Source organism: Polypterus senegalus, chromosome 3 (assembly GCF_016835505.1).
Source record: "Polypterus senegalus isolate Bchr_013 chromosome 3, ASM1683550v1, whole genome shotgun sequence".
NCBI lineage: Eukaryota > Metazoa > Chordata > Cladistia > Polypteriformes > Polypteridae > Polypterus > Polypterus senegalus.
Genome location: NC_053156.1, coordinates 31248236 through 31275969, shown reverse-complemented (window position 1 = coordinate 31275969; position 27734 = coordinate 31248236). Strand labels below are relative to the sequence as shown.

General features: G+C 38.0%; 1 protein-coding gene across 1 annotated transcript; it reads right to left on the bottom strand.

Annotated features, from left to right (window-relative positions):
• Positions 1 to 203: 203 nt before the first annotated feature.
• LOC120526449 (endonuclease domain-containing 1 protein-like) lies at positions 204 to 26997 on the bottom strand. The gene is made up of 2 exons (XM_039749615.1): positions 26635 to 26997; positions 204 to 788 (listed from the first exon to the last, which is right to left on the bottom strand). Exons 1-2 carry the CDS (start codon positions 26995 to 26997, stop codon positions 204 to 206), a joined length of 948 nt encoding a protein of 315 aa, XP_039605549.1.
• Positions 26998 to 27734: the final 737 nt, after the last annotated feature.

Here is a 27734-nt window from a genome sequence, read left to right as displayed (position 1 = left end):
TTTAGCGATTAAACGAGACAAAGCACATTAATATTTTGATTAAATCATTTTGCAAAGAAGTCTGTGAAAAAGCCATGTCTTGTATACATTGTAAGCAAGCACTAATTGCTTTGAGCAATGTTTATTTTTTTTTTTATCTATTTAAGGTGAACACTTTTACTTTTATTGTGGTTCTTATGATAGACTTGGACAAGAGTCTAAGTCTAACAACCTTCAATTAGTTTTATCTCGTGATTGTACAAATTGCTCAATCTTTCTTCCAATTGGTTCACTACCATGGTTTCCATTTTCTCGCTGTTGTCATTAGGGAGAAGTACTCCAACTGAATGCATTGTCTGTCCCGTGTTACTAACACAGCAGTATGCACTCCAGATGTACCTGGGCACATAGACACGGTTTTTCAGTTTTTTGTCATTGCTGGGGACAGCTCCTGTGATCACATACATCTGCTCACAACTTTTTCGCATTACTTCTTTTATTTCCTCTTCATGACCTTTCCATGCTTTGCTGAGAACCTTGCTTATCGCAACGATGTTAGTGAAAGTGTTAGTGGCATTGCAGAATTCCTTCTGACTGTGGTGTTGTGGGGGATTTAAATAAATATGGTCATAATTATGCTTCCCTGCATCCTTGTAGTCATCTTCAATGGCCTGGCTTTGCATAAGTTTATTTTTTTCTTGATATTCCTTAACTTTGCCACTGCAATTCTTTCCTTTGTTGTATTCCTCTATAATTTTTATAGCATCAGCCTCTCGTTGTGACTCAGCAGAAAGTTCCCGGTGTACAAGCTGAAATGAAAAGAAGCAGAATAATTTAATTGCCATTTTCTCACTTGTATTTATATCAAAGGCTAGTGTGGTAGTATCTGTCTCATGAATGCAATATCCTGGTCACTATCTGAGTGGACTTTGTATATGGCTAAAGGGCAATACTGAAATTGTCAAAATCGGTTGATTCAGCCAACAGCACCCCTGGAGCAATTTTCAGGTTAAGGGCCTTGCTCAAGGGCCCAGCAAAGTAGGATGCCCTCTGGCAGTCACAAGATTTGAACCAACAACCTCCCAGACACCAGCAGAGATCCTTAGCCTCAGAGTCACCACTCCGCCTGTCAGACTAACAGTCACATCATGTCTGATGACTTTTTGATTATCAAACATATTATCAGCTTTACTGATTTCAGAGAACATTAATTTTCTTATCAGTAACCTCTCTTTAAACTCATTCCTTTAACAAAAGCAGGACTTAAGTCTCGTCACCTCCACATAACACTAATGACCACCTGCAGAATGATATCTATACTAATAAAAGGCAAAGTCCTCACTCACTCACTCACTGACTCACTCACTCACTCACTGACTCATCACTAATTCTCCAACTTCCCGTGTAGGTAGAAGGCTGAAGTTTGGCAGGCTCATTCCTTACAGCTTACTTACAAAAGTTGGGCAGGTTTCATTTCGAAATTCTACGCGTAATGGTCATAACTGGAAGGTATTTTTCTCCATTTACTGTAATGGAGTTGAGCTCGAAAGCCGTGGGGGCGGAGTTTCGTGTGACATCATCATGCCTCTCACGTAATCACGTGAACTGACTGTCAACACAGTACGTAGAAAACAAGGAAGAGCTCCAAAAAGCGCTGAAGAAAACATGCATTATATAATTGAGAAGGCAGCGAAACAATAAGAAGCGAGCGAGTGACATATAAAACCATATTCATGAGTGCTGCTACCTCGGAAAGAAAGCAACGTGTAAACCTAAACTTTAAATTAAGTTCATAGACAGGCTGCCGCTGCCGTTTCTCATGCCCACGGGTAATGCGGGATACAAGTTTAATGAGAGGACGCAGGGTATAAACGAGAGTTTTGATCACTTTGTAACTAAGTTAAAATTGCAGGTGAAGGGGTGTGCTTATGCAAATTTCGAGAGGCTGTGTTTGTGGGGGATTGACAGTTAAGGCGGGTGGGGGAGTCACGTCATCATCTCCCCTCCCATTCACCTCATTTTGCTCTGAGCTGAGCTCCGCGGCTAACGCTGTCTTTCGAAGCAACTTCCGTCACACTGCCACCAAATACTCACAGAAAAATCCACAAGTTAATACACACGCTGTCTCTAGAGTTTCTCCACACTGAATCCTCCAGGCACTACTTACAAAAGGTCACATTGACAATCGTGTTACGTTATTTTTAAAATCTTTCCTTTTCTTAGCACAAGCACAGCTGAGAAGCTTCGATGCATGTGCTCCATAACGCATTAAAAAATAATGAATTTAATCACACTTTGCATTACAAGCAAAGGGGAGCTTTTGTCAATGCATGATTTCCTGGTACACCGATTACATTGATCAGCGCATCCCGATTCATTTTATCTTTGCACCACCTTGGTTTGAGAAGAAGTATGAAAAAATATGAGATTAACACAGAAAAACAGATCACCAATTCAAGCTTTATGAATAATCGATTCGCCATCAATAATTGTTTTGGTAAAGCCATCCTCCTTCCATTTTATAATTTTTCCGCCACAAGCCATGATTAAATGAACGGTAAAAAAGTAAGAGCAAAGCGAGGGTGACTTATTTAGGCAGGCATATATATGACAGCAACACTCATGACAATGTCAATCATGTTACGATATTATTAAAATGTTTCCTTTTCTTTTTCATTACTTCTTTAACACACATTACTTTATATATATATATGAATGACCTCCAAAGAGTGCTGAGACTTTTGATATCGTGAACGTGTCTGCAAAAACTGGGGTCTCTTGCCCAGCAAAAGTCGAGCAGCCGGCGCGCGTGCATAGCTGTGCCGGCCCTTGAGACGCTGACTGCGCTTCTGCCTTAAGTTAAAGTGAGCACTTTTAATTTTATATTCTATAGCCCAGACAAGTGCAAACACAGGACCCGTTTTCTACACCGCGGCAAAATAATATTAAGGCACTTCGCACTTTCTTTTGCACATATACGATTATGAGGTCGTCAGCTCGGATTATGAAGACACGCACACGAGTGGAGGACTGACAGTGCCATCACAGCCAATTAATGGCGGGACGTCTCACCAGTCTACACAAGACCCACCGCGACTGTCCCCAAAAGGCGCTCATATCGTCAGCGAACACATCTATCTATACTATATAAAAGAAAAAGGCAACTTTCCTTTCTTTACACCTTTTTTCCTTTTATCCCAAACCTAAGCCTTTCTTTCTTAACACTGCAGAGGACACAAAACTAATTTTCTTTAATTGCTGGTAATGCCGGTAAGGCACATTACCAGAGGCAGAAATTTGAACGTTCACATAGAAAATGTAATTTTTATACCACAGCCGTCGTGTAGCGCCTTTCAAAAGGGATCAACTACCGAGAGATGATCCATATACATTTTAGCTGCTGTTAGTACTACTTACCTGTTCTGTTACACCGTCTCTAAAATGTAGTTTACCCGCAACCACTCCAGTAGTGCTCAATGTACCTGTACTTCTTAAAACGTTAATGTTTTACTGTTTAATAACTTATAGACTATATTTTATTATTTTTCCCTTGCACTCAGTGACCAAAGCTATACACACACATATAGACAAATACATATATATACACATATATATACCTGTTTGTATGTTTGTATGTATGTGTATATATATATATATATATATATACACACCTATCTACATTATATATATATATATATATATAGTATATACACACACACACACACATATATATAATTTGTGTGTGTGTATGTATGTATGTGTGTATATATGATGTAGATATACTATCTATATATATATATATATATCTATACTAATAAAAGGCAAAGCCCTCACTCACTCACTCACTCACTCATCACTAATTCTCCAACTTCCCGTGTGGGTGGAAGGCTGAAATTTGGCAGGTTCATTCCTTACAGCTTCCTTACAAAAGTTGGGCAGGTTTTATATCGAAATTCTACGCGTAATGGTCATAACTGGAAGCTGTTTTCTCCATTTACTGTAATGGAGATGAGCTTCAACGCCGTGGGAGTTTCGTGTGACATCATCACGCCTCCCACGTAATCACGCAGTACATAGAAAACCAGGAAGACCTCAAAAAGCGCTGAAGAAAACATGCATTATATAATTGAGAAGGCAGCGAAACAATAAGAAGCGCGAGTGACATATACAACCATATTCATGAGTTCTGCTACTTCGGAAACAAAGCACGATGTAAACCTACACTTTAAATTAAGTTCATAGACAGGCTGCGCTGGCGTTTGTAATTTAGTGCCTGCCCATATAAGGCCGTCCGTCAGCGGCAATCCAATAGCAAACTGCCACGGGTAAATATTCACGGGTGAAGGACTGTGCTTATGGAGAGGAAGATGAGATGGTCAGGGTGGTGTTTGACACAAACTCAGCGAAACTGCGAGAGAAAGTTTTAAGTGCCAGGACTAAGGTAACATTAAATACAGCCATGGACATAGCACGAGATGGCACCAGCACAGCTGGGAACCTTCGATGCATGTACACCGAGTGGCTCACGTGAACTGGCGCAGTGCACAGATAAAAGCAACAGTTCCAAAGAGCTGAACAAAACCGAATTACACAATTGAAAAGGCAGCAAAAATATGAAGCGTCTGATACATACAAGCATATTCATAAATCCAACTACTGCGGAAACAAAGCACACGTTGGAAAAAGTCAATGTCCCGCTAAAGGAAGACAGTGTAAAAAACCCGTGCATGCAGTGTGTCAGGTCTCAGATAAAGAAGAAGACGAGCTGTTTATTGATGCAGTAAGAAACGAATCGATGAATGAAACCTGTCATCTTTACAGCGATTGACAAACACGGAATGTAACTTGAACACAACACATCCTACAAATACGAACCTGATTGAAAGAAATAATGATAATCAAATCCTTGATGACAGCAACACTCAGTAACACTCACAAAACAAATACTGTATATTGACAGTCATGTTACGTTATTTTTAAAATGTTCCCTTTTCTTTTCTAGCTTTTTAACACACTACTTCTCCTGCGATACGGGTATATATATATGTATATATATATTCCGATCTACATACTCGAATAATGGATACTTTATTCGCCATCAATGATTGTTTTGGTAAAGCCATACTCAGTGTATTCATTAGATGAGCGGTAAAAAGTAAGAGCGAGGGAGGATGACTTATTGAGGCATGCAGGCTGTAGTGCGCGTCAACTCTATCTGAATTGCGCGATCACATTTGAAAAATATATCTTTTCAAGTTCTATTTAGTCCATATGTGTCAAACTCAAGGGCCACGGGCCACATCCGCCCGTGTGTAATTATATCCGCCCGAGATCATTTTATATACTGTATTATTGTTATTAATGGCCCAGGTATATGAAGCGCTGGTAACACAATAAACTACAGATCCCATAATGCAGCGCTTCAGCTGCCTTGCCGAACACTTACCGCGTTAATCAAGTCTAGCTGCAAGTTATTGCGAAGCTAGCTCACGCGATGCTGGAGAGAAAAGTTAATTCTGAAAATAGAGCCTTTAAAAGCGATGGGAGGCTGAGTATATGTTTACTGAACCCGTGTGTCTCATTTGTGGAGCTAATGTGGCTGTAATTACAGAATTTAATCTAAGACGGCACTATGAGACAAAACATCAGGGTAACCTGAATGCAATGCAGAAGATACAGAAAGCAGAAGAATTAAATAAGAATCTGACACTTCAGCGGACGTTTTACCCGTGCACAATCACAAAGTGATTTCAAGTGAAGCTGCTTTTATGGGAGACACAAATGCACCAGTGCAATTTGCCCCACTTTCCCTGTTGCCAAGTAATGTTAAACCAAGTCGTCACTACGGTGTTCCCAAATACGCACTTTGCTGATAAACTGAGCGCACTGAGTTTGCACGGCGCTTTGGTGACTTTGAAGAACAAAAAAGTCCGTCTACATGCGGCTCGAACCTTGTGCATGTTTGGTAGCACATATCTGTGTGAGAAGCTCTTCTCAGTGATAAAGACTAACAAAACAGCACACAGGAGTCGCCTCACTGATGAGCACCTGCAATCCATCCTGAGAATCTCCACAACACAGAACCTCACACCAAACAGAAACGAACCTGTTGCCAAAAAAAGATGCCAGGCGTCCAGCTCTAAAATGACATATGAGCAAAGACAACTGAATGATTTGATTTGTTATTGCTGAAAGGAACACATTTTATTTATATTTCCAGGTTTTGTTATGCAGCATGTTCATATTTGAATTTGTATAATTTTGACAGGATATATTTTTATGGAGAGCAAAATATTATAAGTTGTTTAAGGTTTGAGTTGATTTATTCACAAATAATATTCCTGTCTGTTTTTACCATTCCTACCAAAGATATTTCTGTCGACTAAATAAAAATTCCTTCTATTTAAAATTTAAATAGAACTTGAACAAATACGATAGTTCATAATATCCACGCAGACTTGCACGTAAGAGCGCGGAGTTATCCGTTTTAACAAGCAGCGTATTGCACTGATCTGAAATAGCTGTGTGTGTATATATGTAGATATGTATGTATATGTATATATGTTTATATATGTGTGTGTGTATATATATATATATATATATATATATATATATATATATATATGTATTTGTGTGTATATATGTAGATATATATATATGTATGTATATATGTGTGTGTGTATATTTATGTGTATATGTATAGATATGTATATATATATGTTTGTGTGTGTGTGTGTGTGTGTGTAAATATATATATATATATATATATATATATATATGACAGCAACACTCATCACTCACAACAGTGACAAAAGAATTACATTGACAATCATGTTACGTTATTTTCAAAATGTTTCCTTTTCTTTTTCATTGCTTCTTTAACACACTACTTCTCCGCTGCGAAGCGCTGGGTATTTTGCTAGTATATATATATATATATGTGTGTATATATGATGTAGATAGGTATGTATATATATATATATTATATGTATATATGTATGTATATGTAGACTCAAACTCATTATGACAGCAGCAATCCAAGCTGTGAGAAAACAGGAAAAAGGAGGCGTGTCAGACGTCGTGGTACATTTTCTGATGCAGCTAGACGAAAACAACTTTGTGATGCTGCCACCAAATACACAAAACAATTACTTTAACAATCATGTTACATTATTTTTAAAATGTTTCCTTTTCTTTTTCATAACTTCTTTAACACACGACATCGCTGCGAATCGCGGGTATTTTGCTATATATATATATCACAGTGACACTCATTTTTATAGTGCTATCGCTAGTAAACGTTTCGAGTATTAACAATGCACACTAGTGTAACACATTAGGAGAGCAACGTGATTTACAGAAAGTTTTCTTAACATGTGTTACACTTGTCAATGAGCAACCATTCACACATTTACACACATTCAAAATGTTAGCATTATAAAAATTGCTAGACTTAGTGTTAGTAAATGAAATCACCAAGTGTTAGCTGTTTCACAGTAAGTAACAACAATAACGTTCATAAAGCAACTGCTACATCAATGAAGCAAAGTTTGCAAAGCTTGTATTTTTACAACTCAGTTTTTCTGCAGTCATGTCCTCGTCCCGGAGTGTCACTCTTTTACTGTTCCGAAAAACAACGTGATGGTCCATCCTCTTCTGATGCCATGCAGTGTAACTTCAAGGCCGTCGGTCGATATGTTGTGAGGAGGACTGTTCGCAGGTGTCGTAATTTTAAGTTTGTGACTGCTATTTGTTACCACAGAATTAAAAAATACCTTATTTTCCCTCATTTTATTCTTCAATCAAAAATCAAAATCTGAAAATTCCTTTCATTTTTGTATTTTCATTTTTGCTTCTAAAATGACATTTCAAATACCAAAAACTACACAGACCAAAATCACACATACTTTTCTGAATTTATTTGTGATTCAAATAATGAAAGCGTAATAGCTCAAAAACAAAAAAATCCAACGCATTTTCATTGTCTGAAACTGGAGGTGGTTCTTCTTCTGCGCAATTTTTGACGACACGTGCGAATAGTCCTCCTCACAACACATGGACTGACTGCCTGAAGTTACACTAAATGGCATCAGCAGAGGATGGACCATTAATGTTGTTTTTCGGAACAGTAAAAGAGTGACACTCCGGGACGAGGACATGACTGCAGAAAAACCGATTCGCATCTTTCAGGTAAAAATACAAGCTTTGCAAACTTTGCTTCATTGATGTAGCAGTTCATTTAGGAACGTTATTGTTATTACTTACTGTGAAACAGCTAACATTTGGTGATTTCATTTACTAACACTAAGTCTGGCAATTTTTATAATGCTAGCATTTTGAATGTGTGTAAATGTGTGAATGGTTGCTCATTGACAAGTGTAACACATGTTAAGAAAACTTTCTGTAAATCATGTTGCTCTCCTAACATGTTATATTTGTGCGCACTGTTAATACTCGAAGGGTAGCCAGTAAAAGTCAATGAGCAACCATTGAAAATGCTAGCACTATAAAAATAACAATAACGTTCATAAAAGAACTGCTACATCAATGAAGTAAAGATTGTAAAGCTTGTATTTTTACCTGAAAGATGTGATTCAGTTTTTCTGCAGTCATGTCCTCGTCCCGGAGTGTCACTCTTTTACTGTTCCCAAAAACAATGTAATGGTCCATCCTCTGCTAATGCCATGCAGTGTAACTTCAATGCCATCGATCAATGTGTTGTGAGGAGGACTGTTTGCACGTGTCGTCAAAAATCGCGCAGAAGAAGAAGTACCTCCGGTTTCAGGCAACGAAAATGCGTCGGTTTTGTTGTTTTTGAGCTATAACACTTTCATTATTTGAATCACAAATAAATCCAGAAAAGTATGTGTAGTTTTAAGTTTATGACTGCTATTTGTAACCACAGAATTAAAAAATACCTTGTTTTCCCTCATTTTATTCTTTGATCAAAAATCTAAATCTGAACATTACTTTCATTTTCGTTTTTTTAATTTATGCTTCTGAAATGAAATTTCAAATACCAAAAAGTACACGGACCATTTTTGTACATTCTGATTTGCTTTTGTGTATTCAATTTGCTTTTACATTTTCTGATTTGTGTTTGTGTTTCCATTTTGTTTTTGTGTTTTCTGATTTGTTTTTGCATGATTTAATTTGTTTTTGTGCATTGCACTTCAGGGCCAACTTATATATTTGAGTTAATAGTTCAAGAAGCTGCATGCATGTTTGTACATAAAGTACACCAAGCCTGCAAGGAGAACATTAACATACTGTCTTTGCAGCAAGCTTTTCAATATTCTAAAGGCCAATATGTTATTTCGTCCACAAGATGTAAGCAAAACATTGTCCCAAGAATTATTTGTGTTTAAAATTCCATATTTCATCAAAACAGTTTAAACTGAGGAGTTAACCATTTTTACGTAGACTACGGAAGCCAAGAGACGGTACAAGTTAATGCCAAAGAGGTCAAGTTCTAAGAGGAAAAGTGTAGTGATTTAGTTAAATAAATGAAGAGGTTACCATTTGTGTTACAATCCTTTTTCACATATGAAATAATGTTTAATGTTTTGTGAACAAATATTTCAAAGGGAAGGGCTTTCTGACAGGATGGAGAAGTTAACCTGGCAATGTTCTGACATTAGTATGTTGAAGAGGTTTAAATAACAAGTTGCTCATTACCTTTCATTCTCTCTGTGTCTTCTTGGACTTAATCATTTAATTTTTTATTAATAAATTACATGCTTATTGTAAATTAGTCTGCATTTTACAATCAATAAATCAAATTATATTTTGGCTTTTATTTTTGCTATTGGTGGTTTACTTCAAATATACAGAGGTGACTCTGACCTTTTAGGACACGTGTAGATTAATGTCCACCATACTGTGGGTTGGTATTAAAATGATTTCCTTTGTATTAGTAATATTGGTCTCTATCAACGTCCCATAACATTGTGGCTCTCATGAAATATTGCTCCATCTGGAAAATTTCTTTTGGCTGTCCATGTCTGTATTGCTTTTCATGAACTTAGTTTAAGTTAAACAGTTGAAACTGCAGGCATATTTTCATAAACCTAACCTGTGATGCCATGCTAAGTATTTATTCATTTGAAAAAGTAATAATTCAATGTCTGCGGTGGGATGGATGGATAATTCAATGTGTGTAAAGAAATTAATTTGGCATTGATCTAAACACATGGATTAAGTTTTCTGTTATGTGGTGCAATTACCAATTTTTATGAGGGGGTCCCCATAAATTCAAGCAATCACTCAATAGCATGGGAGTAAAGTGCAGTTCTAAAGGTTTTGGATATCTACAGACTTATTGATCAGTCTGGCAAATGGCATTTGTGTTGAGTGTGTATTTCTGACATTTATTCTGTAATTGTGAGTATGACTTTGGCATTTTTTTTTCTCCAAGCTGAAAAAAGAATGTCAGATCTTATAGAACATCAAAACAATGATGACTGAGTTTTTACAGATAGACTGACTGATCAATAGAGGGTTTCTCAGTACACACACCATTACACAGCAACATTAAACTAAAAATCTAAGGTGCCACCGGGAAAGCACCAGGAAAAAAAATGTTCAGAGCAGTGGTGTACACAAAACTTCACTTTGCACCATGATAGTGCACCTCCACACCCTGCATTGTAAATGAGTTTTTCATCAAAAACAATGTGGTTGTTGCTTAACACCAAGGGTGGCCAAAGTCATTCCTGGAGGGCCGCAGTGGCTGCAGGTTTGTGTACCAACCCAGTTCCTTAATTAGACAACAATCCATGCCAATAATTTCATTTCATGGCTTGTTAGTGCTTTAATTCTGCAATTTCAGGTCATTCTCATATCCTAGATTTTTGTTCCTTTCTAAGGATATCATCCAAATGATTTGAAGTCTAAAAAGGACGAGTAATTCTCGGACCTTCAATATTTTCTCTTCACTTTCCTTCCAAATATTTAATTAAACCAAATAATGCACAATAAATACACGCAGGTGTAAATGTAAACAAGCTAAATGGAGGAATGCTGGTTTCTTTTTCCATTTGCATCTTTTTGCTAATAAGGAGCAATTAAAAACCAAGAATATAGCTGTTTAAGACTAAAATAAGCAATACGGGTTTAAATTATTAATGAATGAAACAGAAGTGAACTAAAATGAAGCAGAAGTGTTACTTGAGAAATAAGTGCTTCTTATTAAGCAGTTGGGTTGGAACAAAACCTGCAGCCCTCCAGGAACAACTTTGCCCACCCCCTGCTTCACACCAAACTGAATTCTCCATATTTTGCTCCCTCTGGCTTCTTTTTGTTCCTGAAATTAAAACTGAGACTGAAGGAAAAATGATTTCCTACTGTGGAAGAAATCCAGAAAAGTGGAGAAGGACAAACAAACTGCGATTGTCTTCACTACACTTTTGGCACACAGACTTATTTTGCTAAACTGAAAGAATCCAAAAGAGAAACTCTTCTCTTTTATGTCACTGGGTAACTGATGTTATGTTATTTGAAATTGGAAAAAATCTAATTCTCACTTAGAGGATCTGTGCAGAACTTTTTCAAAACCTGGCAGGATCTAATCAATAATATTTTAGAATAAGCCCTTAAAGCGCAGAGGAAGCAGATTTTCTTCCCATTTCTATTTCTTCTCCATTTATCTTTATCCACCTATTAAACTCATCAATTTATTTATTTTTACTAGCTTTAAGTTTTACTCCGTTGGCCATGCTGTCTTTCTCAGGGGTGGGGGTTGATTTGTTTTCAATCCTATTTTTTATAAAAATGGATCTATTTGTATGGAATGATTACAATAAAATCAATAAAAGTTTTTTTTTTAAAAAAAGCAATCCAGAAAAGAACAGCAGAAGGCTCTAGACATAGTAATGAAAAAATGAGTGCAGGAAATTTTTCCAGGAATGAAAGAAATGTATTGCATCTCAAGAGGATTATTTTGACGATGACTAAAACAAAACTGCTGTATGTTGCATAATAAAGTTTTTTGGGAAAGGTGCTCTATAAATAAAAATGTATTATTCATTTATTTAACAATTCCAGCAATTTTTGGTCCCCATCTCATATACTGGCTATGTGTTTGTTGTATTTATTTCTTGACATTGCATAAGTTGTGAATGTTGATAAGACATAATAGGTCAGTTCCAGTGTACCTGAGAGTACCATACTAGCTGCAGATCAAGACCAGACTACATGCTACAGTACTAATAAGAAACAATCCTCAGGTCTACAGTATGTACTGTTACAGTGTACATTGGAACAACATCAATACCATTTCTAACTAATACACAGTCTTATTTTTGAAGAGAAGGCGTCACATAGAGAAAGGTCAGTGAAGTTCTTCAGGGGTCTGTCCTTGGACCACTACTTTTTCTGAGTTATTTTAATGACATTGATTCTGCTATAGTTAGTCAGTCAGTCAGTCCTTACCGAACCCGCTATATTCTAACACAGGGTCACAGGGTTCTTCTGGAGTCAATCCCAACCAGCACAGGGCACAAGACAGGAACAAATCCCCAGGCAGGGTGCCAGCCCACCGCAGGGTACAACACACACCAAGTACTCACTAGGGACAATTTAGGATCACCCTAATGCACCTAACCTGCATGTTAGGACAAATATATGCAGCGACCATCCTTTACCTGAAATAAAGTGACCACTGCATCCTGCCACTGGTTCTGAGGAGGAGCTTCCCCCTGGAATGCCCTCAGAAACAGGGCGATGGGCATTTTGCTAGAAAGCAAACTCTTCTGCAGGGGTTAGGTCTGAACTGCATGGACCTCCACCTGTTTTTTGCTTGTCTGCTTTCTTATTAGCTTTAAAATTAATGTTTTTTATCTCTACTAATAAAAGGCAAAGCCCTCACTGACTGACTGACTGACTGACTGACTCACTCATCACTAATTCTCCAACTTCCCATGTAGGTAGAAGGCTGAAATTTGGCAGATTTATTCCTTACAGCTTACTTACAAAAGTTGGGCAGGTTTCATTTCGAAATTCTACGCGTAATGGTCATAACTGGAACCTACTTTTTTGTCCATATACTGCAATAGCCTGCAGCTCACTCGCTATGTGAGGCGGAGTTGCGCCATCACAACTCCCACGTAATTGAGTGCCTGCCCATATAAGGTCGTCCATCAGCGGCAATCCAATAGAAACACTCTGCCGCTTAATATTCACGGGTTGTGCTTATGCAGACGAAGATGAGATGGTCAGGGTGGTGTTTGGCACAAACTCAGCGAAACTGCGAAAGAAACTTTTAAGTGCCGGGTCTTAGCCAACATTAAATAAAGCTGTGGACATCGCACAAAATGGTACAAGCACAGCTGAGAACCTTCGAAGCATGTACACCGAGTGGCTCACGTGAACTGACTGTGAACGCAGTACGCAGACAAAAAGCAACAGCTCCAAAGAGCCCTGAACAAAAACCGCATTACACAATTGAAAAGGCAGCAAAAAAATATGAAGCGAGTGACGCATACAAGCATATTCATAAGTGCAGCTATGTCAATGTTCAGCTAAAAAACCCGTGTATGCAGTGTGTCACGTCTCAGATAAAGAGGAAGATGAGCTGTTTATTGATGCAGTGAGAAACAAATCGATGAATGAAACCTGTTATCTTTACAACGGTTGACAAACGCGGAATGTAAATTGAACGTCACACATCCACCAAATACAAACCTGATTGAAAGAAATAATGCTAATCAAATCCTTAATGACAGCAACAGTCTTAACAGTCACAAAACAATTACATTGACAATCATGTTATTTCATTTTTAAAATGTTCCCTTTTCTTTTTCATAACTTCATAACGAAGCGCGGGTATTTTGCTATAAATATATATATATATATTTATCTACAATCTACATACTGTCAAATAAACAGACCACACGGTGTGGCGCAACACTAGAGGCTTCGCCTCTAGAGCTGACGTCTGAGGTTCGATTTCCAAGAGGGGGTACAGTGAGTGTGTACGCCTGATGAGCCCAGAATTAGGGTGAAACACATGTCACATACTCTTTGCATCATTTGACAGTAAAATTATTTCTATATATATATATATATACACACACATACACACATATATATATATACACATACATATATATCAGTGCTTCTCGATTCATTTTACCCTCGCACCCCCTATGACGGACGAGACCGACTTTGCACCCCCTTGGTTTGAGAAATATGAAAAAATATGAGGTTAACGGAGAAAGACAGATCACCAATTGAAGCTTTATGAATAATGGATACCTTATTCGCCATCAATAATTGTTTTGGTAAAGTCATACTCAATCCTCCTTCCATTTTCAAATTTTTACGCGACTAACCATGGTTAAATTAACGGTGAAAAAGTAAGAGCAAAGCACCGGAGACTTATTGAGGCAGGCAGGCAAGAGCACACAGGCTCGATGTGCTGCGCGTCAAGTTGATCTAAAATGCGCGCTCAGATTCGAAAAAATATTTTCAAGTTCTATTTGTATATAAGTAGGTTCTATTTAGTCGACACAGATATTTTGGTAGGAATGTAAGTCGAATTTAGTCTTTATGCAATGATGACTAAATTTAACTTACATTCCCAACAAATATATTTCTGTCGACTAAATAAAAATTACTTATATTTAAAATTTAAATAGAAGTTCAACACATACGATAGTTCATAATACCCACGCAGCACTAAGTGCACGTAAGAGCAGAAGTCATCCGTTTTAACAAGCAGCGTATTGCACTGATACGAAATAGCCTGCCCATTTAATTATTTAGGAATGGACAGATAATTAAGAATTTGTACAAATAATGTTTTTCATTTTTCTTCCTTGATGGATTCTGGCACCCCAGCAACAGTTGCTCGCACCCCAAAGGGTATATATATATATGTGTGTTTATGTATGTGTGTATATATGTAGATATGTGTATATATATATATATATATGTATATATGTGGATGTATGTGTGTATATATCTATACTAATAAAAGGCAAAGCCCTCACTCACTCACTCACTGACTTACTCACTCACTCACTCACTCACTCACTCACTCACTCACTCACTCACTCATTCACTCACTCACTGACTCATCACTAATTCTCCAACTTCCCGTGTAGGTAGAAGGCTGAAATTTGGCAGGCTCATTCCTTACATATACTACCATATTCATGAGTGCTGCTACCTCGGAAAGAAAGCAAGGTGTAAACCTAAACTTTAAATTAAGTTCATAGACAAGCTACCGCTGGCGTTTCACATGCCCAGAGATAATGCGGGATACAAGTTTAATGAGAGGACACAGGATATAAACGAGAGTTTTGATCACTTTGTAACTAAGTTAAAATTGTAGGTGAAGCGGTGTGCTTATGCAAATTCCGAGAGACTGTGTTTGTGGGTGATTGACAGTTAAGGCGGGTGGGGGAGTCACGTCATCATCTCCCCTCCCATTCATCTTATTTCACTCAGAGCTGAGCTCCGCGGCTAACGCCGTCTTCCGAAGCAACTTCGTCAGACTGCCACCAAATACTCACAGAAAAATCCACAAGTTAATACACACGCTGTCTCTAGAGTTTCTACACACTGAATCCTCCAGGCACTACTTACAAAAGGTCACATTGACAATCGCGTTACGTTATTTTTAAAATCTTTCCTTTTCTTAGCACAAGCACAGCTGAGAAGCTTCGATGCATGTGCTCCATAACACGTTAAAAAATAATGCATTTAATCACACTTTGCATTACAAGCAAAGGGGAGCTTTTGTCAATGCATGATTTCCTGGTACACAGATTACATTGATCAGCGCATCCCGATTCATTTTACCCTCGCACCACCTTAGTTTGAGAAGAAGTCTGAAAAAATATGAGGTTAACACAGAAAAACATCACCAATTCAAGCTTTATGAAAAATCGATTCGCCATCAATAATTGTTTTGGTAAAGCCATCCTCCTTCCATTTTATAATTTTTCCACCACTAGCCATGATTAAATGAACGGTAAAAAAGTAAGAGCAAAGCGAGGGTGACTTATTTAGGCAGGCATATATATGACAGCAACACTCATGACAATGTCAATCATGTTACGTTATTATTAAAATGTTTCCTTTTCTTTTCATTACTTCTTTAACACACTACTTCTCCGCTGCGAGGCGCGGGTATTTTGCTATATATATATATATGAATGACCTCCAAAGAGCGCTGAGACTTTTGATATCATGAACGTATCTGCAAAACTGGGGTCTCCTGCCCAGCAAAAGCTGTGCCGGCCTTTGAGACGCTGACTGCGCTTCTGCCTTAAGTCAAAGTGAACACTTTTAATTTTTTTCATCCTCCCCCTGCGCTATAGCCCAGACAAGTGCAAACACGGGACCCCTTTTCTACACCACGGCAAAATAATATTAAGGCGATTCACACTTTCTTTTGCACGTATACGATTATGAGGTCCTCAGCTCGGATTATGAAGACACGCACACGAGTAGAGGACTGACACTGCCATCACAGCCGATTAATGGCGGGACGTCTCACCAGTCTACACAAGACCCACCGCGACTGTCCCCAAAAGGCGATCATAACGTCAGCGAACACATCTCTCTATACTATATAAAAGAAAAAGGCAACTTTCCTTTCTTTACACCTTTTTTCCTTTTATCCCAAACCAAAGCCTTTCTCTCTTAACACTGCAGAGGACACAAAACTAATTTTCTTTAAATGCTGGTAAGACACATTACCAGAGGCACAAATTTGAAGGTTCACATAGAAAACTGTACTTCTTAAAACGTTAATGTTTTACTGTTTAATAACTTATAGACTATAATTTATTATTTTTCCCTTGCACTGAGTGACCAAACCTATACACACACATATAGACACATACAAACATACACACAAGTATATGTATGTGTATATATATACACACACACACACACACATACATACATACACACATATATATAATTTGTGTGTGTGTATGTATGTATGTGTGTGTATATATGATGTAGATAGGTATGTATGTATATATATATATATATATATATATATGTGTGTATGTAGATATGTATATAGATATGTAGATATGAAGATATATATGTATGTATGTATGTATGTGTGTATGTATGTATGTGTGTGTGTGTGTGTGTGTATATATATGACAGCAGCAATCCAAGCTGTGAGAAAACAGTAAAAAGGAGGAGTGTCAGACGTTGTGGTACATTTTCTGATGCAGCTACCGAAAACAACTTCGTGACGCTGCCACCAAATACACAAAACAATTACTTTGACAATCATGTTACATTATTTTTAAAATGTTTCCTTTTCTTTTTCATAACTTCTTTAACACATGACATCGCTGCGAAGCGCGGGTATTTTGCTATATATATATATATATATATATGACAGCGACACTCATAACAGTGACAAAACAATTACATTGACAATTGTGTTACGTCATTTTCAAAATGTTTCCTTTTCTTTTTCGTACCTTCTTTAACACACTACTTCTCCGCTGCGAAGCGCGGGTATTCTGCGTGGTGGTACCTTGGTATACGTCTGCTTTGGAATAAGTCCAACTTGGTATACGTCCTGTTTGGACACAAAAAATTTTGCTTGGTATACGACCTTTGTTTGGAATACGACTTGCGTGCTAATCTTGTTTACCTCTCTCGAGATAAAGCCACGGCTGCCCACGAGCATTAGTGCGCCAGTTGCTAGCATTCAGTGAACAACTCGCGCTATAACTCTCTTTGAACTTTCACGTGTGTGGTATAGCGGGTCCACAGCTCCTGTCAAAGTTCAGCTAGAATATAAATAATCACCGCAATTGCAGCTTGGTGAGGGGGCGTGGTGGTTATGTGGCTGAAGGTTGTCAGGGCGATTCTCACCAAAGTGCACTTGTGAGGGACCGTCCGCATTCATGATTGTTCCTGGGGCTGCTTATCTTGATAAACAGAAGTCAGTCAGCTAGCAGGGGAGTAAAAAGAAAGAAGCATGGGGTAGGGCCGCCAGGTAAAAAAGCACCGGGCTTCTTCTTGTTTTTTTTGTTTTTTTTTAAAGAATGCTTCCTGCTGAATTTTAACTTTGTGGTTTTTAAAAAGACTTTTTTCTATTGTTTTTAACCTCCACATTTCACTTCTGATTTTATGGATTATTTATTGGAACTTTGGAGACTGCACTTTAATTTGAACACCTTGTTTTGTTAATTGTTTTAATAAAAGCACTTTGTACTTTTTCACCATCCCCTTGCTTTGATATTACCGATGAGCTAGGGTTCAAGGGCTCCCCGGCAACAGATGGGAGCATACAGCAAACCTGCATCGTCACAACGTGATTTTGTGTTTTTTTTTCATGTAAATTTGAATTGATTGTTGAAAAGTATGAAGGTGGCATGCGTATACGGGACATGGCTGTTGCATACCATTTGCCGAGAACGACGGTATCTACGATTGTGAAAAACAAAGATGTTATTAAAAAGTAAAGTGAGGTAAAATTTTCATTTATTTCATCTAATTGCTTTTGTATTTATGTATTTTAGTATTAAGCAGTGTTTAAATTATTTTATACAACCCCATCAATGTATAATATGCCAATAGCAATAGGATTTTTTTTTTTCATGGGAACGGATTAATCATTTTCCCATTATTTCTTATGGGAAAAATTTGTTTGGTATACGTCCTGTTTGGTATAAGTCAAAGGGTCTGGAACGAATTAAGGATGTATACCAAGGTTCCACTGTATATATATGTATATATGTATGTGTTGTGAACTGGGACCCGGACACAGGCAGACGGACAACATAGTTCCACCACACACTGTTTATTTACACTACTATATACAAATTACGTGCACCACAAACCCCAGTGCCTCTTGCACCGATTCCCCAAAGTCCAGGCCACACTCTCAGTCACTGTGCCTCTCTTCAGCTCTGTCCTCTTCCACCCGACATCTACTAATGACTGGAGGGAGGCGGCCCCTTATATGGGAACCCGGATGGGCTCCAGCTGCTTCCCGGCAATCAATCGTAGCCACACCGCAGTGTGGCGGGTGTCCCTTTTCGTCTTCCCCCCAGCACTTCCTGGTGTGGCAGAAGTGCTGGGTTCCAGGGTTCCTTGCCTGGCGGTGGCAACGGGTCCCTACAGGGCTGGGCTTCCAAGCCCTGTACCCGAGGCCCCCAACAAAACCAGGGCGGATGCCCCCTCGCGGTCTGGAGGAGGCACAAGCCCTCCTCTGGTCCTCCTGGGCGTCCCGACCGGGTCCCACACGGGATATTCTGGCATCGGGGCACCGCCTGGCGGTGGCCACGGGTCCCTACAGGGCTGGGCTTCCAAGCCCTGAACGCGAGGCCCCCAACATAACCAGGACGGACGCCCCCTTGCGGTCTGGAGGAGGCACAAGCCCTCATCTGGTCCTCCTGGGCGTCTCGGCTGGGCTCCAGTCCCGGCCGGGGACCACAGTGTTTATATATATATGTGTATATGTATATATATATATATGTATATATGTATGTGTATATATATACAGTATATGTGTATATGTATATATCTGTTTATATATGTGTGTGTGTATATACATATATGTGTGTGTACGTATGTATATTTGTATATGTATATGTATGTGTGTATATATGTAGATATGTATATATATGTATATATGTATTGTCAGGGATGCCAGGGGCAATGACCCGGCCTGGACACCGTGAGGGACCAGAAGAGAGTCAAGGCCCACCCTGGATCACGTGGGGGCCGCCTTCCTGGTTGCTCTGGGGGCCACGGGTTGAGGGGATGAAGCCCCACCCTGTAGGGGCCCGTGGTCACCGCCAGGAGGCACCCCAATGCCTTGAGGACCTGTTACCTCAGCACTTCTGTCACACCAGGAAGTGCTGGGGGGAAGAATAAGGACGATACCCGGAGAGCTGCCGGGAGAACAGCTGGCACTTCGGCCACGTTGGGGCGTGGCCAATGGGGGAGTGTCTGAAGCACATGGAGCTCATCTGGGTCATGTGTAAAAGGGGCCGTCTCCCTTCACTCGAGGCTAGAGTCGGGTGGAAGGAGGACAAGGCAAGAGAGGAGAGTGGAGGCGGCCCGAAGAAGAGGCATTTGTGGCCAGGACTGTGTTTGGGGTGTTTTGTGCACTAGTGGACTGGGTCTGAGCGACCATATTTGTAAATAGTTGTAAATAAAATGTGTGGTGGTTTGATGAACAACATGTCCGCCTGTTTGTGTCCGGGTCGGCTCCACAGTATATGCAGTATATGTGGATGTATGTGTATATATATATATATATATATATATGTATATATGTATGTGTGTATATATATATGTGTATATATGTAGATATGTATGTATATGTATATATGTTTATATGTGTGTGTATATATATATATATGACATCAACACTCATAACAGTGACAAAACAATTACATTGACAATCATGTTACGTTATTTTCAAAATGTTTCCTTTTCTTTTTAATTACTTCTTTAACACACTACTTCTCTGCTGTGAAGCGTGCGTATTTTGCTAGTATTATATATGATTTTTTATGTCAACAATTCTTTAAACAGTTATATACCAATATTTACCAGTTTGAAGTATATTCTTGTACTTCACTTTAAACTGTTCCCATATTCTCCTTGTGCTCATATTTGATCTGGAATTATGACATATTAAATAATAATTAATCTGACACATAGGAAATGAAACGCTGCATTCAGTAAGTACTGTACAATGCACACTACTTAGTGTTTAATTTGTCGGCCACTTTTTGCCAGCCATCTTTTCTGGTTTGGGCTGCTTTTGCAGTGTTATCCCTTGTGCATATTAAATCTTGAAATTCTTCATATCCTTCAAATAAAAGGTCCTGCTCCGCATGTGTGAAAAAAAAAATGCGCCCGTTCTTTCGTCATTTTGTTACAGCCTATCAAAGACTTGCTGATCATGTTTTCTAGACTCAATATATATGGGCTTTTCAATCAGCGCCGGCGCGCGCATTCATCTCAGGTGATTAGATCCAGCTAGACCAATATACTACATGGCTGAGTTTGAAAAAACGACTTATCCCGGATGAGTTTCACTGGTATTAACTCCTCCAAGATAAGGCATCTGATCTCGCATGATTTAAGCGATGTACGGAAAATACCCCCTTGCAAACAGATAAATATTTTGATTCAGTATCACACTATACTTTAGTTGAAATGTAAATATAAATTTTGATTTCTATTCTTTTGCAATGGCATATTTATGGTTTTTCATATCCATAACAGTCTGTCTGATTTGTGCAGAATTGATTTTGTAACATTACTCATTGCTCATGTCTTTTTCTGTTTGAGTTTCAGGTAGCCAATCTCTCCCTGAGATTTTACAATTCGATGATTTACAAATTTAGGCAAGAAAATGATTCTCATGAAACTGAAAGAAAAAATACAAGGCCACAGTAATTTTTTTTTTCTGTTTCTAATTAGCTTTTTCAAAATTTCTTACCATTTCATGTAATAATGGACCAATATAAAAAATATGTGGAGCAAAAATGATGTAATCAGATGTAATCAGCTACAAAAAATAAGGAAAATAAATAATAGAAATCTGATCTGCTGTAAATGCTCACAGAAAGAGAGAGAAGACATTCAAAAGAAGAGGAAATAGAGTAGGAAAGACCATTCCAGGTTGACAGGAAAGAAGAAGAAGAACAATTTATTTCTTGTATTGTCCAAAATCACACAAGGTATACCTCAATGAGCTTTAACAGGCTCTGTTTTTTGACTGCCAAAGCCTTGACTCACTACAAAGACAAGAAAAAAACTCCCCTTGTACGGAAATGAAATGGAAGAAATCTTGGGAAGGGTGAGTCAGAAAGAGACCCCCATCCAAGTAGGTTGGGTGTGCAATGAGTATCACAAAATGGCATAAATACAACACACAGAACAGAACACAAGTAATCCTCTGAACTCTGGAGAGGGGGGCAGAACAGAAGGACTCAAATTATTAAAGGCAGTAGAGGCAAAGTAAAGAAACATTATTATATTATTGTATATATGAAGTAAATTTTACATACATAAGCTTGTGTGGTAACATATAAAACAAATTCTAAATACATAAAGTCATTGCCAAGTCAAACTTTAAATTAAGTATAAAGTCAAATTCGATGTTCATTGCCTCCATAATGTAGGCTTAAACACAGACAATAATCCAACAATAACAATTATAAATAAATAATCCTGAAACTGGTGTAGTTTAACAGACATAGACGCAGCAAAATAAAACATCACGGCAAAAGGACTACAACTCTAGGCTTTGAATACACTTCTAAAGGCTGATTTTGTTCAAACTATAAAAATCTTTCAGATAGGCTCACGTTGAAACTTGTGTATTTATTTATTTACCAATTGATTGATTGATTGGCTATATTATCTATCCTGTGTCTCTGTATTCTTGGTTTTTATATTTCTGCTGCTTTATGTATCTGAATTTTCCCCAAGAGATTAATAAAGTTTATCTAATCTAATTAAAACCAAGGGCTGAGGCTGACATTTACACTTGGGGCTGGAAGGAAGGCGAACCAAAAAAAAATAACCATACTAATTTAAATTGCATCCCAAAAAGTCAAATATCATAAATTGATTGTAATACTGTATAAAGTTACAATATTAAGTAAATCTCACATTAACATGTTTAAAACTTCAAAATTACGAAAAGTACACAATATATTTGAATTATTTTTTAAAGATATGTAAATGCCCCACACTGTAAACAATTTGAAGTCAGCATGAATCTAGTATTCATGGTTTTCTATTATTATTCTTTTATTATTTTTGTAGATTTAGAATAAATATTGGTACCCATTCGTATTGGATTTGAATTACTTGCAAAATTAATTTGAACAGTCAAAAATAATATGAGCCAAAAAAAAAAAAAGAGAATTTAGATTGTTTTTACTGTAGTTTGAGTCCTCAGTATGGACCAGTATGAACTTTCAAACTCATTTCAACTGCAACTTTTCTCTGGGGTTTAACTTTAGGTTTGCAGAAACGCAGTTGCCTATATGCTCCTGTAGATGGTGCATATGTATACAACTACATTCTGGCTATTTGGAGTTGATTTTGACACTTATTGAGTGAAAACATTTCTAGTGAATCCCATAGAAGCCGCAATATCATGTTGTGAATTTGTTAAGGTACATTAATACACACCACAATCAAATCTATGCAGTAGCCCTAAAAGAAAGCAGTTACTTAACAGAACCTTATTCCTGTCACTATGGAAACATGTTTCACTGGGTTATTTTCCAATAATGATTGTTTTTCTTCAAATGTATTGTGATATTTAACATTTATAATTGTGCTAATTTTGCAAAGATATTGCCTGTCACAGCACAAACCACAAACACACATGGTTTTGTCATCTAGTGACAAATGGGAAAAGTCGCATAGTATGCATTCATGGATGAGGAGCTGAACCAATGTTAAGCTTATACATTTCATCTTCATCATGTGATTCAGTACAAATATTTAAATGCCCATACTGGTGGCTCAAAGCTACTCTTCTTGTCCCACAGTGTCAGGTGATTCATATTTGATTATCTAGCCTGCATGTTCTCCACATGTACACTTGAACTGATTGGCATGAGTAAGTGTGTAAAACTGAAGAAGATCACCTGTTTTACACCTGAATACTGGATATGCGGGGTTAGAGTTAGGGTTAAAAGTAACAAAAATACATTTATTCCTGCTTGTGCTGTGGAATAAATTACATCTATTCACCAGATTCTTGTCCTTGACATGACACTGCTCTTCAAAGCACTGATATCTATGCACCCAATTATTTTGTGTTTTAAGTTTGTAATTAATTTAGATGGCTTTGCAGAGATCTGCTTTCATTTTGACATTAAAGAATCCTTTTCTGCTGAAGCCAAATAACTCCACTGTGATTCAATTTTATTGAACAATAAAATGTCACAACTTCAAAGAGGGTGAATAATATTTTCAAGCATTGTAAAATTGGGCAGAAAGAAGCACAAACTGAGGGATTGCTTTAGGAATGTGAATGTATTAGTGATAGTAAATAAATTAATACGTTGACATCTGGAATAAAAGAATAGGCTGTGGTGATTTTTTCAATAAATTATAGCTGAACTGAGCTGTTGTGCTGCTAAGAAATAAAAAGTAATAAGTAATAACTGAAATGTCAGTCAGCTAATATTCAGAAAACAAAGTATATAACTATTCATAAATTACTAAATATCAAAGAAACTCGCAACTAGTAGTGGGGTTTAGCCTTACCTGTTTGTCATGCATACACACCTTCTCCCATGCACCTCTCCTGTCTGTTTGCTGGCCACCTTCCTAACATCAACAGACTTTGACGTCTACTTCAGGCTGTAAATACAATGAGCCCTGGCAAGGAGCTCTCTGATAGTTTAAACTAGTGAAACCCGTAGCACACGTGGACCAAGCTGATTCTATGGTAATACACCGCAGAGGCATCAAATACTTCCAAAGAATTACTCAGTAGGGGACTAGAATGGAAGTAGTGGAGCTATCATTTTGGAAAAAAACTATCACTTCCCCCAGAATGTATTGCTGTAGTGTGATTACTACTGACTGCTGACTGACTATTGTAAGCTGCTACTGTGTTCCATTTGAACTGGGAAGTCAGAATTTCCGAGTTCCTGGTAAGAAGTTTCAACTGGAATACCCCCACAAGTTTGATTTCCTACTCGGAAAGTCAAGCGAGCCTCACCAATTCAGACCTCTGAATCCTGGATGACTGTACCGCACTTCTGTCAATTTGTGTCTCATTAATACTAGAATTACCAAAGCATATGAAAAAACTCGTAATCCCGGCCCACCTTAAATCCGTTCGCACCTATCCATTCAGCGTCATTTGTTTTGTAAATGCATCAATAAGCACAAGCAGCAAGCAGCCTGCTATCCCACCCCCACCCCCACCAACGCAGGAAGGGCAAAAAGCTCTCTCAGCTCAAGCCTTGATTATCTGGGGGTGATGTAACTGGAGTTGTATTGGGTAAATAATATATCGTTATTTTCAGGACATGCATTTCATGTGCGCTCCATGTCTACAAAGATTTATGTAAGTGTAGGATGATAGGAAATGCAAACACATACCTAAAAGGCAAACTTTTTTAATGTTTTAGTACTAACGACAAAATTTTGACAAGAAGTGTATAATAAGTGAAGATTGAAGTCCAAATATCAAATAAACACTTTCACAAAAGGTACAACTACAGTATAACAAAACAAGTGCGCTTTTATTCAAGACTATAACTGAAGAAAAAGAAATCAGGTTAGTGTACTTCATTGTCATAACTGCTTTGGTAGTACAGTGGTAAGAACTGCTGACTCAAGCGAGGTTGCAAGTTCGAGCCATGACACGTCCCAAAATAAACGTGTTGAATACTGAGCTGCTCTTATTGTTACTATTATACAATAAAAACATACATTTAATCTGAGTCTGTAACAGCCAGTGTAAATGTATGGTGCTTGTAAAGGTTAGCGTTTTTTTTTATTATTCAGTATTATTCTCTTAGTCACATTTATGTTCCCCCTGATCTGACACTGCTATTTTCAAATAAAGATGTGCTATAACAGAGGGAAACTCAGATGAGGATAAGGGTTCTACATCGGAGAACAGAAGCCCCTCCCTGCAAGAAACATCCACTCACATATAAGAACAACGCAGCTGCACCAGGCATAAACGAGAAAGATGGCACCGTTTGGATGTTGCAACAGGTTGGCCGTCTTCCTTTCAGTCAGCCTGTTGTATCCACTTGTTCTATAGTTGTCTGCATTCCAAAAGAGCAAGAACTACAGCTTTTCCTGGAGGCTTCCGTATCGGTTTTATGAATGTTTAACTGGAACGCTGTCAACTTGGGTTTGACATCACCCCCAGGTCCGACATCTGACTTTTAAAGTAAATGGAATGCAGCATGCACTCATTGCCAGAAGCAGCCAAATTGACTTACTGTAAATTAATTTTTCATGCTAATATATCATTTCTTTGCAAGCACATGTGTAATGCATTCGCTTGTACAGACCTCGGACTACATGAATGCATATGTTGAGGCATGAATAAAAATACAATGTGAGTTATGCACACTAAGCACTAGTCAGGGTTGAGGGTATGTAGTATCTGACTGATATGGAGATACCAGACATACTAACTTACTGACCCAGCAAAACCTTCTCATAAATGAATCAATTTTTCTTCTCACATATTTTTGCCTTACAGGAAACATTTGAGTTTGCTTCAAAAGCACCCTCTAACAACCCCAACTGATGTATACAGTATCTGATTGATATGGAGATGCTGGACATGATTATTTACCTACCTAGTATAACTGTTGCTTAAAGGAATAGATAAACAAGTCTGCTGTGAAGAATAATTTTCACTGAGTAAGAACACTAACAACAAGAACTCTCTATAAGTCATACATTTTCCCCCTTTTCTCCAGGAGATTCATACTGAAGGAAAGAAAATCAACCAACCAGTCAGTGAACTAATCAGTCAATCAATTAATCAAACAATAAAACATTCTGCTGTCTTGGCTTGAAGGCTATTATGACAGAAGATTTCTCTTCTGTTGCACACTATGCAATATGACATTTTTATATTATTTTTAGCTAAACAAAGTCAAGTAATGTTTGCTCCAAAGACAGTTTCAAACTAACCTGAGGTTCCACACGGATGTAACCAAATTGCGTATCATAAGCTGGATTTTTTTCTACCAGGTAGGCAGAGAAGAGAGGAATTCTCCGGCCCCTGTCATACAAAGTGGCAAAGTAAGACTGGTTTCCGTTTGGTATCTTCTGGCAGATATAACCGGGTGACCTTTGCTGATAGGCAGCTAGACAGTCGGGTGCACTGTCATCTGGGTGGCGCTCTTCTGGAATAGGGAAAGCAGCCTCCTCAAAGCCAGTTGGGGGTTTTTCCCCAAAAAAGAAATTAATACAAGAGGAGAAGTCATTCATCACCTCTGCTGTTCCTGTGGCAACTAAGGCAACAGCCACAATGAGAAGATAAAGTGGCTGCATGGTGCTTCTTCAGCTAAAAGGAAGGATCTGTTCTGCAGGCAGTAGATGGTCCTTTTATATACACTGAGAGGATCTCCTGCTGTGACATAAACTGATCTTCATTTACAAAAGGAAGTTGTGAAAGAAGTACAAAAAAATGTATGAGGCAAACCCCCAATATACAGGAATGCAAAAGAAGGCTTCATTTTTACTTAAATTATCTCTAAGGTCCTTTGGTGTGTTTGATATTTATGGTAATTTTTACTTAAATTATCTGTAAGGTTCCTTGGTGTGTTTGATGTTTATCGTAATTTTGCTTTTGGGAGATTTGGGGAATTTAAGGAATGAATACTTTTTTATGGGTGTATATACAGTATGCATAGAGATTTTTTTGTATGCTACTGTGATGGTTTATGTGATAGAAATTACCACACAAAATGTGCACTGAGCTCAGCAAGCTTTAAAAAGAATAATTGCACTAGTGATGCACACAATCAGGGGACAGTTTTTCCAAAATTTTAACAGACAGAGACACCACTAAAGGAGAGAGAGAAAGAAAGAGTTGCAATGTAGGAGGGAACCAGTACTATATTTCCAAATGACTCTAAAATGAAGGTGCTAGTGTGTGCGAAGTGGAGAGTTGACGTAGGAAAAGTTTTTTTTTCAGAAGTGATACCAATAGATATAAATTTATTTTTGAAAATTTAGGACTTACTATATCCCTGTACCCAATCAATAAAATTATTTTCTGAGGGTAA